Below are 15,936 nucleotides of genomic sequence, written 5' to 3'. Positions count from 1 at the left end.
TTTAAGAGTATGTGTGGATATCTGGGAAGAAGGGGCGAGCAGAAACACGCAAGGGTCGCAAGGTCAGATTTCATGATTATAAATTCCACAATGACACCATTGTATCTCTCAATTGTAACCAATTAATCCCTACAGTAAATGCTGTACTTGGTAATACGACAAATATCAAAAATAGTCGGTCAACAAGCACACTATGGGTTGATGTGTTGTTGTGAACTATTACACAGGCCAGAATATGGATGCCAGTGTAACTGTAGTTATTAAGTATTAAGTATTATTATTACTTTTTATGGTGCATAATATTTGAGCGTTCAGGGAAAAGCAGCTAAAGGAGAACAGTTAAGTTGACTGCTAATATGGATGACAAGCTGAAGAGGTGAGTTTGACCATAGAGAGGCTGCTCAAATGTACCTTTTTGCTGTCCTTTTGGCTTTAGAATGTTTTCACTATATCTTTCCACTATAATACCACTGACCATTCATAATCAGAACATCCAGACACACCTACTCAACTAGATAAATACTGCTTACAATGATGCAAACCTAAGAACGTTCCTGAAGTGCAGAATCATTTGATAATCATATTAATTCTGACGCAAGTTAAGACATAATGGAAAGGAATATGAGGACAAAGTTATGGCAGCTGTTCTTTCTGCATACAGCACCTGTAACCAAACCTGCGGCATTCTAAAATGCACAACATAGGGCAAACCAAGAGCAAAGGCTGAGGCCTTTATTGTGTACTGTAAAGCCTTGTCGTTTTTAATTTATTCACAGTTTGATATACATTATGTCACAGACCCCCGTTTGATATTATTTGTATGCCTGAGACCCCAAAACTATAGACCCCACTATATTTTTTATTGAGGTACCATTGCACCAAATTATAATGTTTCTTTTCAGTCATGAACAAAGAAAACAAATGAGACAAACATGTAAAATAAAAAGGCAGAACAAAACAAAACAAAGGACTTTGTCACACTTCATCATAATGTTGCAGGTAAATAAATGGGAGATCAGAACAGCCATGCTGGAGACAGTGTGGCCACAAGGAGGCGGGCCACGCTCATATATTCTGGACTTGAAAATTCAGAAATACTGGCAGGATATCCACTCCACCTTGGAGACCATTCTGTGTTTTAAGATACCTCAGACTTGTTCCTTTTTATTGCTGGGAAATATCCCTGAAGAGTTTCTAATACATGATGAATATTTAATCAAGATCCTCTTAGCAACAAGTAAGAAAGCGATCACACGACGCTGGTACCAACAGGACCCACCAACGAAAGAACATTGGATGGACATTACTGAGGAACTGTATGTTATGGAAAAACTACAAGGGGAGGACTACAAGAGGATAAGTTCTATAAAAAGTGGGAAAAGTGGGATCTCTTCTTTCAGCCTAGCAATAATGCAAGAGGATTTCAATGAATGTATCTTGTAATATGAAAAATGCAGCCTTGTTTTTGTCTTTCTCCTTTTTTCTTATTGTCTTTTTTTTGTTTTGTTGTCTCTGTCTTTTCATCAATAAAAAATAAGTGGGAATAAAAATGGGAGATGAGGCTGCCAAATCTTTGTTTGTAAGCCAGAACCTGCATTCTCTTCAAGTAAGAAAGCTTTACCAGTTCTTCTACCAATAATTCTGCCCATGGGAAGCTTAGAATAACTTGCTTCTCTTCAACAATAACACATTTGTTATTTCTGTATGCATCTCTTTCTCCCATGAGCGTGCTCTGATACCTTGTACAGACGGTAAGGTTCTGATCAGTACTAGTGATCATTTAACCCTGAGAGTAAATGGAACCAAATGGACACATGAGGTCCATTTGGTTCTGTTTCTACAGTTTCAGACCTGTATATGTCCATTTGGTCCCTAACTGTCATCCATTTAGCTGGGGACCCCCTGGAAACCCCTTCAAGGACCACTGGGGGTTCCTGGACCACACGTTAACAACCAATAGTCTACTTGGACGATAGTATGGGCCTAGTAGTGGATTGATTTCATTATCACCAGGAAAAAGGGAGGAGAGTTAGTCAATATATCCCAGGAGAAAACAGTGCTTATTTCCATTGAACTGCTGTTCAAATATGACATCCAAACCCAATTTCACTGTAGCTCATCCATCCTCTGAACCATCTTGAGACGGTTCCAGACGCTCCAATGATAGAACTATCCACCAACTACAAACACATTCTTTATGTAGTACACTTCATCCCTTTTAGAAATATTTCACAACGTTATGTCACAACAAAACGCACAGAGCAAATCGTCATTTTTAGAAAGGTTTCAGAATGTTGTCACCACAAAACGCACAGAGCAAATAATCAAGACCATAGAAATATATACTGGCCAGAAATTATTACAGGAATAACTATTACTGGAAAATGTTATAAACTTATAAACTTTTTACAGGCAGAAAATACATAAGTTGAATGCATGAACTTAAGAGCTCACCCTTACAAGCTGTTTCTTCACTGAATTAACTGTGTAATGTCTCACAGTTGCTTTACAAATGTTCCATTTCCTCTGTTTCTCATGCCGACCACCTAACCTTACATAAACAATTAAGATATTAGCAAAAAGGAAAAAAAGGAACAAAGAATATGCCAGGCCAGCTGATTCCCTGCGACAACCACTTTCCTCTGGGTCCTAGGGCTGTACAATTTACTCTCACAGATGAAACTCCACTCATGCGTACCGGTTCATTATTTTGAGATTATTATTGATATAAAGTCCCAAATGTTTGTTCATGTAATTGTTATTTCTCCTGTTTGAAATGTGTAAATTAATTATCAGTTGGTTATTAGGGAGATGGTTTATTAGAAACAATGTTCTCAGAAAGGTACACAAGGACAAGATTGTGATTGTTGTGTTGTTTGTGTATAGAACTTGGTGTAACGCTGATCTGATACTGTAAAAGATTATAATTTAATACATCATAATACTAATAATAACAACATTTTATAAAAGCATAATACCATTTAGAATGTACAAATTCTGCCCAAAAAACTGCCCAAATCCTGTTCAGTTCCATATTGATTGATCCCAACTCATTACTAACATGCAACATGCCAGCATTTGGTAGTCCACCAACATAAATTCTTTAGAAAAAAATTCTTTAATTAGACGGATGGCGGCCAAAAGACTAAAATCGCATCAAACACTATCAAAATGAATCTCTGTAGTCATCATTTAGATGGTCTTGTTCTGCAGCTAAAGGGACTTGGGGGATAGGGACTCCGAAGTCTGTTTAGCCCTGGTATGGTCACTGTCCTCTCTCTTATCAGTGGTGGGAAAGGTACTCACATGTTTTACTTAAGTACAAGAATCAATACTGCAATATATAAATACTCTGTTACAAGTAAAAGACAGGAATTCAAAATGTACTTGAGTAAAAGTACTAGTATTTACAACAAAATGTAGGCTATAAGTGCCAAAGGTTAAAGTACAAATTACCGTATGCAGAATGTCCCATTTCAAGTTTTCAAATGTATAATAATCTTGTAGATCGGCAATTTTCATTTCACTGCACATGTATACAAAATCTCTTTAATCTGAAAGACTTCATCGTTAAACCCACATCTTGATGAAGAAACAAATCTCATCTGTTTTCAGGGGGATAAACAAAAAACTAACAAAAACCTTCAAAGGTTTATTCTTCTAACTTGGAATATAACTTTCTATCTAATTTTAATTGCCAAAATGCCAACATACTATGATGTATTAGTTGAGAGCGGAACATTAATCAATTCAATACAATGTTTTTACAATTATTTTCTTCAGAAATTTAGATCCAACTCTGACTGTGCTCCAGATGTGTAAGAATAAGATATTCTTGATGCCCCCCTAATGTCTTTCTCACACACACACACACACACACACACACACACACACACGCACACGCACACGCACACGCACACGCACACACACACACACACAGTCAGACATTGCTTTGTAATCAAAATGTCCTGTGGTTATATTACCATATATTTATATGATAATATTTTAGACCTGTTTGTGCCGTCTCATTTTCCCACTTTGTTTATGCTGACTGACAGTCGAGACTCTACAAAGGAGGCCAGGCGAGCCCATTTAACCAGACTGACCATTATACAAAAGCTGCACATGGCTTTTAAGAAAATAAATCTGGGTGTCTCGCTCCTTAGTAATCTCCTTCGACTTCAGGAATTAATTTCCTCCTTTACTCAAAAGAAGAGTAGTCTTGGATTTCACACTCTGACACATTTATGGAAATTGCATTTGCCTCTTTATCACTGATAGTCTCCAAAGTCCAGGTACTGTAGGTAGGGGCGGGGTCAATATGGCGAGTCAGGCGAGAGGAAGGTTAGAAAGAAGGAGGTATGTATACGGCATTGAGGTTGTATGCCATGCCTAAGCTAAGAACTCATATAGTTAGTGAAGACTCAAGGTATTCAATAAATGTGCTTTTTGAAATCACAGTGACCTTAGCCTCCTTGACCGCAGGCGAGACATGCATAAGAACTGGCATACGAGTGGGAGTTGTCCTAGCAATTTGTTTATAAAGAGTATCTTTTCTCTGTAGGTTGCAGTACAGCCATTTCCTGTGAGATTATTGTCCTTCTGAGCATGTGTCCTACTCTATGCAAAGAAAAGCATAGGGGCCCTATCTCGCGCCACCCCTTACCCTTATCCCTAAACATATTTGCCATTTCTTTACTATTTTGAAAAAACATTTTAAAATAGTTCAACTAGCCGATCTACATCGACACGTTGAATTCAGTTTGAATTACATTTCGCTCACCCCAGAGTTGTGGGTGACCAATCAGAGCCCACTATTCAAAGTGAGACATTTTTGCTGTGGTGTTGGAATTGTTTGTAACCGCCCCTTGGAAATAAATCTTCCACAGCGAAGTTCCAGACTAATATCTGATATTATTCTGGCCATGCCAGGGTAGCAAGATAATAACCCTAGGTCTCTTTAGGCTACAGTAACCTTGACTTTTGACCTTTCACCACCTACTTCTAACCAGTCATCCTTGATTGATGGACATTTAAGCATAATGCCATGTCAATTCCCTCCATAAGTTACTGAGATATCACGTTTACGAAAATGGGACTGTCGTGAGGTCACAGTGACATAGGATGGGTTTCCCGAACGCATTTAAACGCAAAAGAATATATATATATACATAAATACCAGTAAGACACGCAAACGCGGGAAGCGAACGCAGCTCGTACATATTTGGGGTTTTTTAAGATTTATTTTTAAGTTATTATTTTTTTAAGTTACGTTTTTAACTTAGCCATAACCATATAAGGAGTCCCCAAAGCAGCTATACGTCCAAATATGGAGTGTGTTGCATCAATCACAAACAAATCACTCAGCTCCATATATGGGCACAAAGGGGGACACACGCACGCACGCACGGACAGACATGATCTGCTAGGTCTCATAGTAAGTGCTCACTGCGTTCGCAATTATATTTAAGTATAGAGAGCCTACTGTCAGCTGTCCAGCAGTCCAAATATTATCAAATTAAATTTCAGAATGGTAGAACTGAGGCCTGAGGCCTACCATACCAGGCCTCAGGCCTGTGGCACATCTATGTACATCTATGAATGTCTATGTTCACAGGCTTCTGTGTGCGGCCTAGAGGGCATCTGAGCATGTGCGACACTACAAGTTTTACACTAAATGAGTTCGGGAAACCCAACCTTGACCTTTTATCGGCTATTTCAAATCAGTTCATCCTTGAGTTCAGTGGACGTTTGTGCCAAATGTCATGAAATTCACTCCAGGTTCCTCAGATATCACATTCACGAGGGATGCATGGATGAAGACAACATACATGTCACATTGCATGCCGGCATTCCATGTGACATGTATAACAACAGTGCCAGACAGTGTCTAGTGTTGTTTGACACTGACAACAACGCACTCCGTCACAAAAGCTCCGGAAGTGAAGCATTTTCCTTCACTGAGCAACAAAAAGACTGATTTTACAAATAAGAGCATGCCAATTCTCTTCCATTCTCTTTGGATCAAATAGTAATCTCAGCGAGGCTGATGGCTTCTTGGTTAAAGTGGGTGACAATATTATCACACGAAAAGATGAAATTACCTACCTAGGTTCCATCCTGGAGGCAAATCTTTCCAGTGAAAAAATGGCCACCAACGTAATCAAAAAAGTCAACCAAAGAACAAGATTCCTACACAGGATCTCCTCACTGGTCAACAAAAACACCTTGAAGACCCTAACAGGAGCTCTAGTACAAGGTTTCTTTCAGGCCTATTCACTTAAACTAATTGATTTAAATATGTTGTTGTTGCCACTGAAAGGTTAGGGCTGACTCGTGTCTTGTGCATTTTCTCACAAAATAATAGCTTCATATTCATATAAGGAAAACAATGTGAGTGAGTCGGGCAAGGTCAAGTTGAGAAAACGAGTGCCGTGAAACAGGCCAGGTGGTTTCAGTTGGTTTGAGGCACACAACGCAGCCTCTTTGACTACCTCTGCTCCCGCCAAAACAGGGAAACAACAATACCTGTACTTTTTTATACAGAACAGCGGGGTGAAATAACCATGCAACACTCCTGCTTTGAACATGCTGTGTGAAATGGATATTTGAGGCACAAAGAAGCCAAGGTCAAAACCTTGAGTGGAAAATAGAGAGGGGGAAGAGGGGGGCAGGGACGAAGAAGAGGGTGATGGAAGGAGTAATGCGGTAAAGTTATTGCTATTCCTACCCATACAGCATGCAGTCTTGTGAATGAAATGAGAGGGGAGCTCCACCAGGAAAGCATACAGTTGAGGACGCCAGGGAAAGCACATTCCACCAGGGTTCTTCTCTGCAGGTGTAGGATGCATGGTAGAACGTTCCTTCCTTTTGTCAGGGGATCCCTCCTTGGGGCAGAAGAGAGAGTTATAATTATGCGCATAGAATCTGCCATGCATGCATTATATAGTTGCTTGGAGATTTAATATATCAAACAGTATTGCAAACAGTGATCATTTCCCTGTGGTGATTGTCACACAGCAAATCAGATGTTTGTAGGGGCCTCCCGCCTTCAGTAGAAATGCATTTTTCATCTAATTAAGCAAATATTGTGATGTTTAATATTCACTGCAGTCACAATGACAGCAGTACACATGCAAGGGACAAAGGGATTAGATTAGAATAATGAATCTGCCAACATTTGCCTATTTGGATGAGTTGGCAAGATGTTGTGATATTTGGTCAAATTATATGTTAAATGTACATTATGATGTAAATTTAACATGAGAGCTAGAACAAATGAATATAAAATCTCAAAAGTCCATCCAAATTCTGTAACAAATGTATGACATCTCATGTGTCAATCATAATAGTCTACTTGCCAGTCCATAGAGCCCATTGTGAACCTGGACATTTTGAGTACCCTAAAGTTTTATGTTAGAAATGTTGAGTATGGGTCCCCAGCATTTAGAAACTGCCGGATTCTAACTTGCATATGTTGGGCAATTTCCATAATTAGCATAATAAGATGGGGTACCATTGACATCCTATATAAGGCAACATTAAAAAAAATCCATTATGCTTTAAGTGGCATTGTACGTGTCAATCTGGTTGGTTTTCATGCTTCTGAATCCGTTGCAAGCATTAGTTTTGCATGAAAAACACTCCTTCAGCGAAGAACGGCCATAGCCGTCATCACAAATGTGATGAGGTCAGCACAAATGTGATGAGGTCAGTGCCTATGGCCGTATTTAGCCCAAGGACTGTTTTTTATACAAAATGAATGCTTGCAATGGATTCAGAATCATGAATGACTTACAAGGAACCCCTAGTTTGACACGTCACATGCTACTTAGAGCATAATGGAAAATTGAAATATTTGCTTTGGATAGGTGTCAGTGGTACCCCAGCTTATTATGCTAATTATGAAAATTGCCCAACATAATTATGCAAGGCATTCGGCAGTTTCTAAATGCTGGGGGACCCATACTCAATTCTAACATAAAACTTTAGTCCGGGTTCACATTCTGGCAAGTGGACTATAAGCTAGACTAGACATGCTGGCTGTGTCTGTGATTGTAAATAGCAGAAGCAGTAGCAGCTAGTGTGAGATACTATAAATTTACTTTTAATAGGCCAGGTTGGGTAGTTTGTGTTTACTTTACAGGCACACAGTGGGCTGGGCCGAAAAGCTAGATATTACCTTTGGCTGTGTTTGTGTTGTGTTTACCTGTCAAATTGTGCCATGTGGTCCTGTCCGTTTTTGGTTCTGCTGTTTTTACTGTCGGTGGGTGTTTCTAGTGAAGTTTTGATTAGCCTCGGTACCCAGGCTTTTGATTTTTGATTGATTGGATGCTGCTGCCTGCAGATGGCGACATTTTGCAATGCATTTTCCCTCCTATTCGTTGCTAGGCAGCATTTCCATCGCGTTTTCCTTCATGCATAGAGTTATATGGTTTTGGTTGATGGGGGTTGGTTGATATGTGCCTTAGGTGGACGTCAGTGCGTACGGCGGCACGTTGACTGGCCGACAGCGTCGAAGAAGATAAACAGAAAAGAAGGAACTGCCTCGGTACAGGGTAAAGGCTAGGGGCGGTAGGCCACCCTATCGCGGCAAAATTGGTTCGAACAGTATTGTTTAGCTTCGGGGCTACTCGTTAGCTACAAGCTAACACGTATGATATTGTCGTTTAGGAAAGCAACGACACGCTCTGCGCGACCATGGACGACGCGATCATATTCCGTATGAGCGCATACTCGCAGCAAGGAGGGAGGAAATACATGGAGGACAATTTCGAGATAAAAATCGAGTATGAACCGTCGCCGATTGAAGACAGCAGCGTCGGCGGGGAGCAGCAGGAGAATAAAGCAGCAGAGAGCGACCATAATAATGTGACTCCTCCACAGTCTGGTACTACCGTAACCGCTGTTTCGCCGATCAGTGCAATGTGGGTAGAAAACATGTCAACTAGTAGCGACAAGAGTCAACAACACAACCTCCTCCCGCCAGCATCGAACCATGATGCCACAACGGAGGAGGAGAGTGTGGTTGATACGAGTCGGAAATCCGTGGCTTTCTTCGCCGTGTTTGACGGCCACGGAGGTCGAGAAGCGGCGGATTTCGCCAGGGATCATCTATGGGATTTATTGAAAAGGCAAAGGGGGTTTTGGTCGAAAGATCACAGCGAAGTGTGCGCTGCTCTTCGAAAGGGATTCGTCGCCTGCCACCACGCAATGTGGAAGAAACTACGTAAGTCAGTTAAACGTTTTAATCTAATGTAGTTTATCTTCATTCTTCAATGGCTTGTCCTAAATTGGCCAGTTATGAACGGACGAACGGTCATTGTGTAACTGTAACCGATCGTTACATTTCTCCGAGCAGCAAGCGGAATCTGTTGTTGTTTTGGACCCTGTTGTAAACAAGTCACGTGTAATGCTTTATCAGTGGGTCGTCCATCGTAACAGTCTTTGTATTGAGTTGTGCTTTCATGTGAAATGTACCCAATCTGCAAACTGTAAATAAAAACTTAAATCAATCAGTCCTTACTTTGTATCGGTGTTACGCCGAAATCGGTGACCTGAATCGTGTCACTCCAGGGGTCGTTGTTTCACAGACTGCTTTCCTTTCCACCGTTGTGTTGTTGCTGGCCCTGCTCACTGTATCCTTAAATATTCTGATTGGCATAATTGAATGCAGTCGGTCATTGGGAGTACCAGGGTCAGCGGTCAATCCCATGCCACTAGGATCATTTGAAAAACACAGGTCAATAATTGCAAACAGAATTCAACTGTATGTTTTTATTATTCAGAAATACATTGTTTAATTCTCTCTTTTTATATCACTCAACACTAGAAAATGAATCTCTACCCTTTTACTTCTCTACCACTGCTTGTTAACATTGAATGGAAAAAAATATATTTATATTTTATAATCACTCTTGTTATACCTTCTCCCTTTACAGCGGAGTGGCCTAAGACTCTTACTGGCCTGCCCAGTACGTCGGGCACCACAGCCAGCATCGTGGTGATCCGGGGGGTCCACATGTATGTTGCCCATGTAGGGGATTCAGCAGTGGTCCTTGGGGTGAAAGACAATGACTCTGATATCAAACTCCAGGCACTGGAAGTGACACAAGACCATAAACCTGAACTTCCTAAAGAGAAAGAAAGGATTGAACGACTTGGTGGAAGGTGAGATGTTTATCATTAACTCTTACCTCAGTAGTCGGTACACATTAATTAGGACTTTACCTTGTAATGAGTGGTATCTATTAATGACATGATGGGTAAACAAGCAAAGTAAAGTCTGAGTCCACAGAAAATGGAGGACATGTTTATGACGTGGGATGTTCTGGGATACTTTGTAGGCAGATGGAGTAGCCTTAAGACCATGCTGCTTTCACTATGGAGGACCTGGCAGAACAATCTGTAAAAAAAGAAAATAATCGCAAAAAAGTGCTCTAAACAAACAGTAGAAGGTCCATAGACTTCACTGCCACTCCATGTTTGTTTAAAGTGCTCTAAACAAACTTTTTGAAATGGAAAGTCCATAGACTTGGCTGCCACATTACATCACGTGGGGTGATATTATTATTTACAATACGTCATTAAAAGACTTGGCTGCCACATGACATCACGTGGGGTGATATTATTATTATTTACAATACGTCATTAGAAGTCCATAGACTTGGCTGCCATATGACGTAATTTCCAAAAGCCAGACGCCCCTCAAAAAGAGAGAGCGAACAAAACCATTGCCCTTTTCATCCTCATAGCTGAAAATGGTATACGCTAGCTACCTAATAAATGTTTTAGGGTGTATCTACTTAGTTCCAACGCCCTCGCTTGGGCCACACCCATCTTTTTATCTCTCTTCACTGTCTCTCTTCTCTGTCTCTCTTCTCAATAAACAAGAAAAGCTACACTGTTGTGGCTGGTAAAAAATATAAAATGCACTGTTGTACTTTCTTATTGACGTATGTGTATTTGTGCTTGTGTAACTGCAGTGTAATGAAGAAGTCTGGGGTGAACCGTGTTGTTTGGAAAAGACCCAGATTAACCCACAATGGACCAGTAAGGCGGAGCACCGTCATTGACCAGATCCCCTTCCTGGCTGTGGCCCGGGCCTTAGGTAAAAAAAGAGGACACGTATGCTGCCATAAATCAATACATGTGACTATATTGATTCATTCAACTAATAATGTTACCTGTATTTTTAACAGGTGATCTGTGGAGCTATGATTTCTACAGTGGGGAGTTTGTTGTTTCCCCAGAGCCTGATACCACTATGGTGACCCTTGACCCCAAACGGCATCGCTACATCATCCTCGGCAGTGATGGTCTATGGAACATGATGCCACCTAAGAATGCTGTCAACATGTGCTACAGTCATGACAAAATGATGGTGAGTGATCATGTTCATAATGGCTTTACCGCGAGTTATTATTAATGCCAGCTATTTTAATATCTGGGCTTGATCTCAGGTGGAATGTCTTTTACAGGATTTAAACAAATGTGAATTTACTGTTGCCCTTCTGCACATTGCTTCAAAGGGACCCAAGGGGATGTCCTGTGCCACCCGACTGGGTACCACGGCCCTTTTGTTTTGGAAGCAGCGGATGCTTCGAGCAGACAACACAACGGTCATTGTCCTAGCTTTGCAGGAGCGCGGGGGTCCACCAATTCCTATGCATCAAAATGAGATCGTTGTGGATATGGCAACAGGAATTGACCACGTTCCCTTTCCGGGGTCTCCTTATAACACATGTAAAGTTTATGAGGTTAGTGTAATCGCCCCTTCATTTTGGAGGTTTTCATCTGATACCACATTATCTACTGTATTAGATCATTTTGAAATGTAATGCTTTGTGTTGATATTTTTGCTCTTGAAAGTGTATACTGTATGTTGAGGACCCTTTTCCACTGGAAGAATATACTGTCTGAATATTGTTTTGTTGTTCCGTTTGCATCTTTTCACCACATAGTTTGACGGTATTCACACCACAGGCATACATTAGATGGGTCACACACGGTATTTACTTTAGTGGTTTGTGGTTTATAAAGTGACTCTTTGTTTTCGGGACAGAATACTTGGCTAGCGGGCCAGGCGGAGGAGGAGGATGGCATGTTTTATGAAGAAGATGAGATATTTGAGGAAGAAGAACATGAGGATTGGACATGCCTGAAGTGGTAGTGAGGTGACTTCCCAGAAAAATGAAAATGTACTGAATGGTCACTCACATGGCCATCCAAAGAGTTAACTTGTTTATCAACCCAAGTTGGATCAGCTTAGTCATCGATTGAATAGCATTTAATCCAAGGCTCTTCTTGTCGGACCTGTTGGTGTCAATACTCGATTGTTAATGGATTAACAAATGCTGTGCCCTTCAGTTTCATACATTAACTGTAGTTAAAGATTGTTATTGTGTGTTACTACTATTAACATTACTAGTTGTGTGTGTGTGTGTGTGTGTGTGTGTGTGTGTGTGTGTGTGTGTGTGTGTGTGTGTGTGTGTGTGTGTGTGTGGTCTGTGGGTGGGTTGTTTTGTTTAGAAAATAATGTATTAACCTGTTGATAACTCGATAACTGTCTTAAATGTTTAGTAGATCGTGGTCCAGCTTGTTTCATCATAATTAAATCAAAGAGTTTTCAATATAGGAAAAACCTTCCCATTTGTTTATTTTATTTGTATGCTTAATTCAACATGTGGTTGTTAATTTTCTGTCTATACATTTTTTTACTAGCTTGTAAGAAGGCTGGGACTGAAGTAGTAGTGGTGTAATGGTCAAGAGGTGCACGCACAATCGCACATCCACAAATTGCAACGGGTGCAGGATCCAAAAAATGACTGAGGAAGGAGAGAGGACGAGTAGTGAACATAAATCACTGCCCTTTAGCCAGTTCATGTATAGGTATATAGATAAAACATGCAGTCTATTTTCTATTTATTAATTAATACAAAATTAAGCCTATTGGCTAACCAAGTGATTGAACTTGTACATGGTTAGGTACCGTATATGAAGTAACTCCATATCATCTTCTTTCATTCCTAAACTTGACTATGGTAACTTTTTCCTTACTGTGATTGTAATGTCACAGTATATTTCTAGCGTTCACACATGCCTTTCATCTTCTTCCTAGAGTGAATTCCTGCCTTTGAATCCACAGGAAATGAGACAAATCGTGATGACTGTTTGGTTAATGTGCTTTATGCCCGCAGAGTCGTGAGGTAAACGTGTCCTCTGCATTCAGTGACTGCTATTGGACTGCGGAGCAGAGTGGCGGCCCGTGTGAACCCGTTCTCTGTCCTACCACAGAGCTTTCAGCTGATGTTGACTCTCATAGGGTCACGCCCACCCCTACAGACAGACCCCCGAACATCTGTGAAAATGAAGACTGGAAGGTTCCAGCAGAGTCCTCCACGTTGAGTCCTCCGTTAAAGAGGCCTTGTCGGTCTCCAAACCGCTCCCCCAACCTAAGACCTCCTCGCAGTCCTGTTGACCAGACCCCTAGCAAACATTTGTCCCCCAGAAGAATGCCCCATCGCAGAGCATGTAGGCAAAAAAAAGGTGCGGGAATGAGACTGAAAGGCTCACCCAGTGTACCCAATGTCATGCCTCCACAGTGGAGCAGCGCCTTCCGTTCCGACAAGAATGGAAAAATGACCACAAACCCGCATCAATGACTTGCCGTTGATCTTTACTTAAATATGCATCCCATCACAATCCGCTTTCCTCATGTTCCAGGTGCCACCCTGGCTTTTAGAATGTAACAGTGTTTTCCCTGTACCCTTAAAACTAAAAACAATTTTAATTATGTATAATATTTTAGTTTTGCCTCACACCCTTTTTTAATAGTACATTTTTAAATATTTGGTCTATTTTCATACCTATAACAATGTACAATTTGTACAGTATATCCAAAGGACATATTTTCAGAATCATAAATTATTATTCGGGTGGCATTTGGGAATCTCTACTTGGAGGTGGTTCCTTCTCAGGAGCTGCATTGTGCAAGAGGAGATTGTGGCATTTTCACCAGTGTGTGGGGTCTTGTATCTGTCTTAAGTGGTTGTGGTATGTTTTAACCTAGATACATATAACAAAGGGTGATCCCGAGGGCAAACTTTTTTCTTTTCTCTTTTTCGTTGTTTTAGCATCAATATTGTTTTGAATGTGTTTTTCCTAATGGTCATTTAGGTACTGTTATCTGCATGATTGCATACTACTGAGATAAATGGTCAGTCTGGCATTCTAGCGGCAGCAGATGTTGACACAGCTGTCAGTATCTAGGCGTTTATCAGGTTGTCTGAATTTACCATTAGCCATTGGATGTTCTTTTCAACCTCTTGTGCTTTGTCTCAAATATTATTTGGTTAAAGATTTGGACAATTCCAATGTCGTTGCTGCCATGGGTGTTCTGTTTTTTGAGAGACGTTTTTATGTTTTTATGGCCCTTCATGTATTTCCCATATTCAGTCACACTTTTACTTGTGTTACTGTGAAGTAAAGGTATTGTTTAAAAACTAAATGAATACGTCTTCCTCTTCATTTTCACAGTTTTACAGTATGCATCGTTTTTCTCCATGATTTGCGTTGGTTGCTTCAGATAACCGTGATTAGGCTTTTTACTGTTCACTCTGTTGATTGCACATACATCTGAGTGGTTGAATTTTCTCATGACAGTCAAATATTTTATTGTAATTTTGCCTTTTGTATTCTGTTTTTATGAAAGGCACCTAATGATGGCTTTTGCATCGTGTTTTTATTGTATTCTTGTAGACCGTATTAATCCTACGGGGGCAAGTGTCTTGCTCACTTGGTCTTCGACACATAAAACTGGGTTGGCCCGAAAGGCATCTCTCCCTACTAAGTTATGGCCATGAGTCACAAACAAGAGAAGTACAATTTACATGTTTTTGTATTTCACATAGATACATTGACAGTATCAGTGACATTACTTGGTTAAATTGTATCAGTTTTATTGTTTTGTACAGTACATTATGCAAAACACTTATTGGATTTGTATTGAGTCTGGCATGCTCAGCGTTACTGTGTTGTGAAGTGTCCAGAGCTAATAACTGTTATATTCTTTATTTTAACAATGTTTACCACAATTTCTGGATTTTAATCCACTACACCCGGGTGTCTAAATAGCTACAATACTATGCCTTGAATGTGACTGGATGTCAGTGTGTTACAATAAAAAAATATTTCATTATTGTATTATGTCATTTTGTTAATGGCAGCGTGTAGAATAACAGACCAATGACCATGCACTGGTGCAAGTAACCATTCTCGGATGAACCAGTAACTCAATGTAGTTTCTCTTTACTTGGACTACTATGGCTAGTAAGAATAGCCATATACTTAGCCATAGTAGTCCAAGTAAAGAGAAACTACATGAACATTCAGTACATGTAGAACAAGAGCGTAGAACAACTCTGGTCTCTCTTCATGAAGGATACAAAACTATATGTTGTGTTTGGCCCTACCTCTGGTAGTATCGGTTTATCAATGGTCTGGGGCCATTGTCACTTGCTCCCCGAGTAGGAATCATACCCACAACCCTCTGCATCAGAGTCAGTTACATTGACCATATATATATACACCATAACTAATTTATTTATATTTGTACAGTCACTAATGATGAATCATCAATGATGAATTTATACTTTGTTGTACGACCATGTCACACTTTTTTTTTAGCATACAACAAAGTACAGATTAGGCTTTACAGAGCTTTTTATATACAGACAGTAGTTCTATGGTTCATTGTTTTTGAGCAACTGCAGTTTGAGCTTTTAAAGTAGCTGCAGTACCATGTTTATCCACTAGACCGAAATACAATGTTTTTTTTAACATACAACAAAGTACAGATTAGGCTTTACAGAGCTTTTTATATACAGACAGTAGAGCTTTTAAAGTAGCTGCAGTACCATGTTTATCCACTAGATG

The 15,936-nt window shown here is 40.1% G+C and overlaps 1 protein-coding gene across 2 annotated transcripts; it reads left to right on the top strand.

Annotated features, from left to right (window-relative positions):
- The first annotated feature begins 8,465 nt into the window (after positions 1-8,465).
- Positions 8,466-15,197, top strand: LOC308326582 (protein phosphatase 1D-like). Of its 2 annotated transcripts, XM_080779524.1 has the most exons (7): positions 8,470-9,229; positions 9,942-10,170; positions 10,986-11,110; positions 11,202-11,383; positions 11,532-11,759; positions 12,065-12,176; positions 13,200-13,339. In XM_080779524.1, the coding sequence occupies exons 1-6, from the start codon at positions 8,701-8,703 to the stop codon at positions 12,170-12,172; spliced, it is 1,401 nt and encodes a 466-aa protein (XP_080635650.1). In that variant the 5' UTR covers positions 8,470-8,700; the 3' UTR covers positions 12,173-12,176; positions 13,200-13,339. The 2 variants fall into 2 exon arrangements, with proteins under 2 accessions (XP_080635649.1, XP_080635650.1); XM_080779523.1 differs by lacking the exon at positions 12,065-12,176 and having other exon boundaries at positions 8,466-9,229; positions 13,200-15,197.
- Positions 15,198-15,936: the final 739 nt, after the last annotated feature.

This window comes from Protomyctophum bolini (genome assembly GCF_963924005.1).
Source record: "Protomyctophum bolini genome assembly, chromosome: 13".
Classification (NCBI taxonomy): Eukaryota; Metazoa; Chordata; class Actinopteri; order Myctophiformes; family Myctophidae; genus Protomyctophum; species Protomyctophum bolini.
Note: the sequence above shows the minus strand (reverse complement) of the source record. Positions and strands in the feature narration are given on the sequence as shown.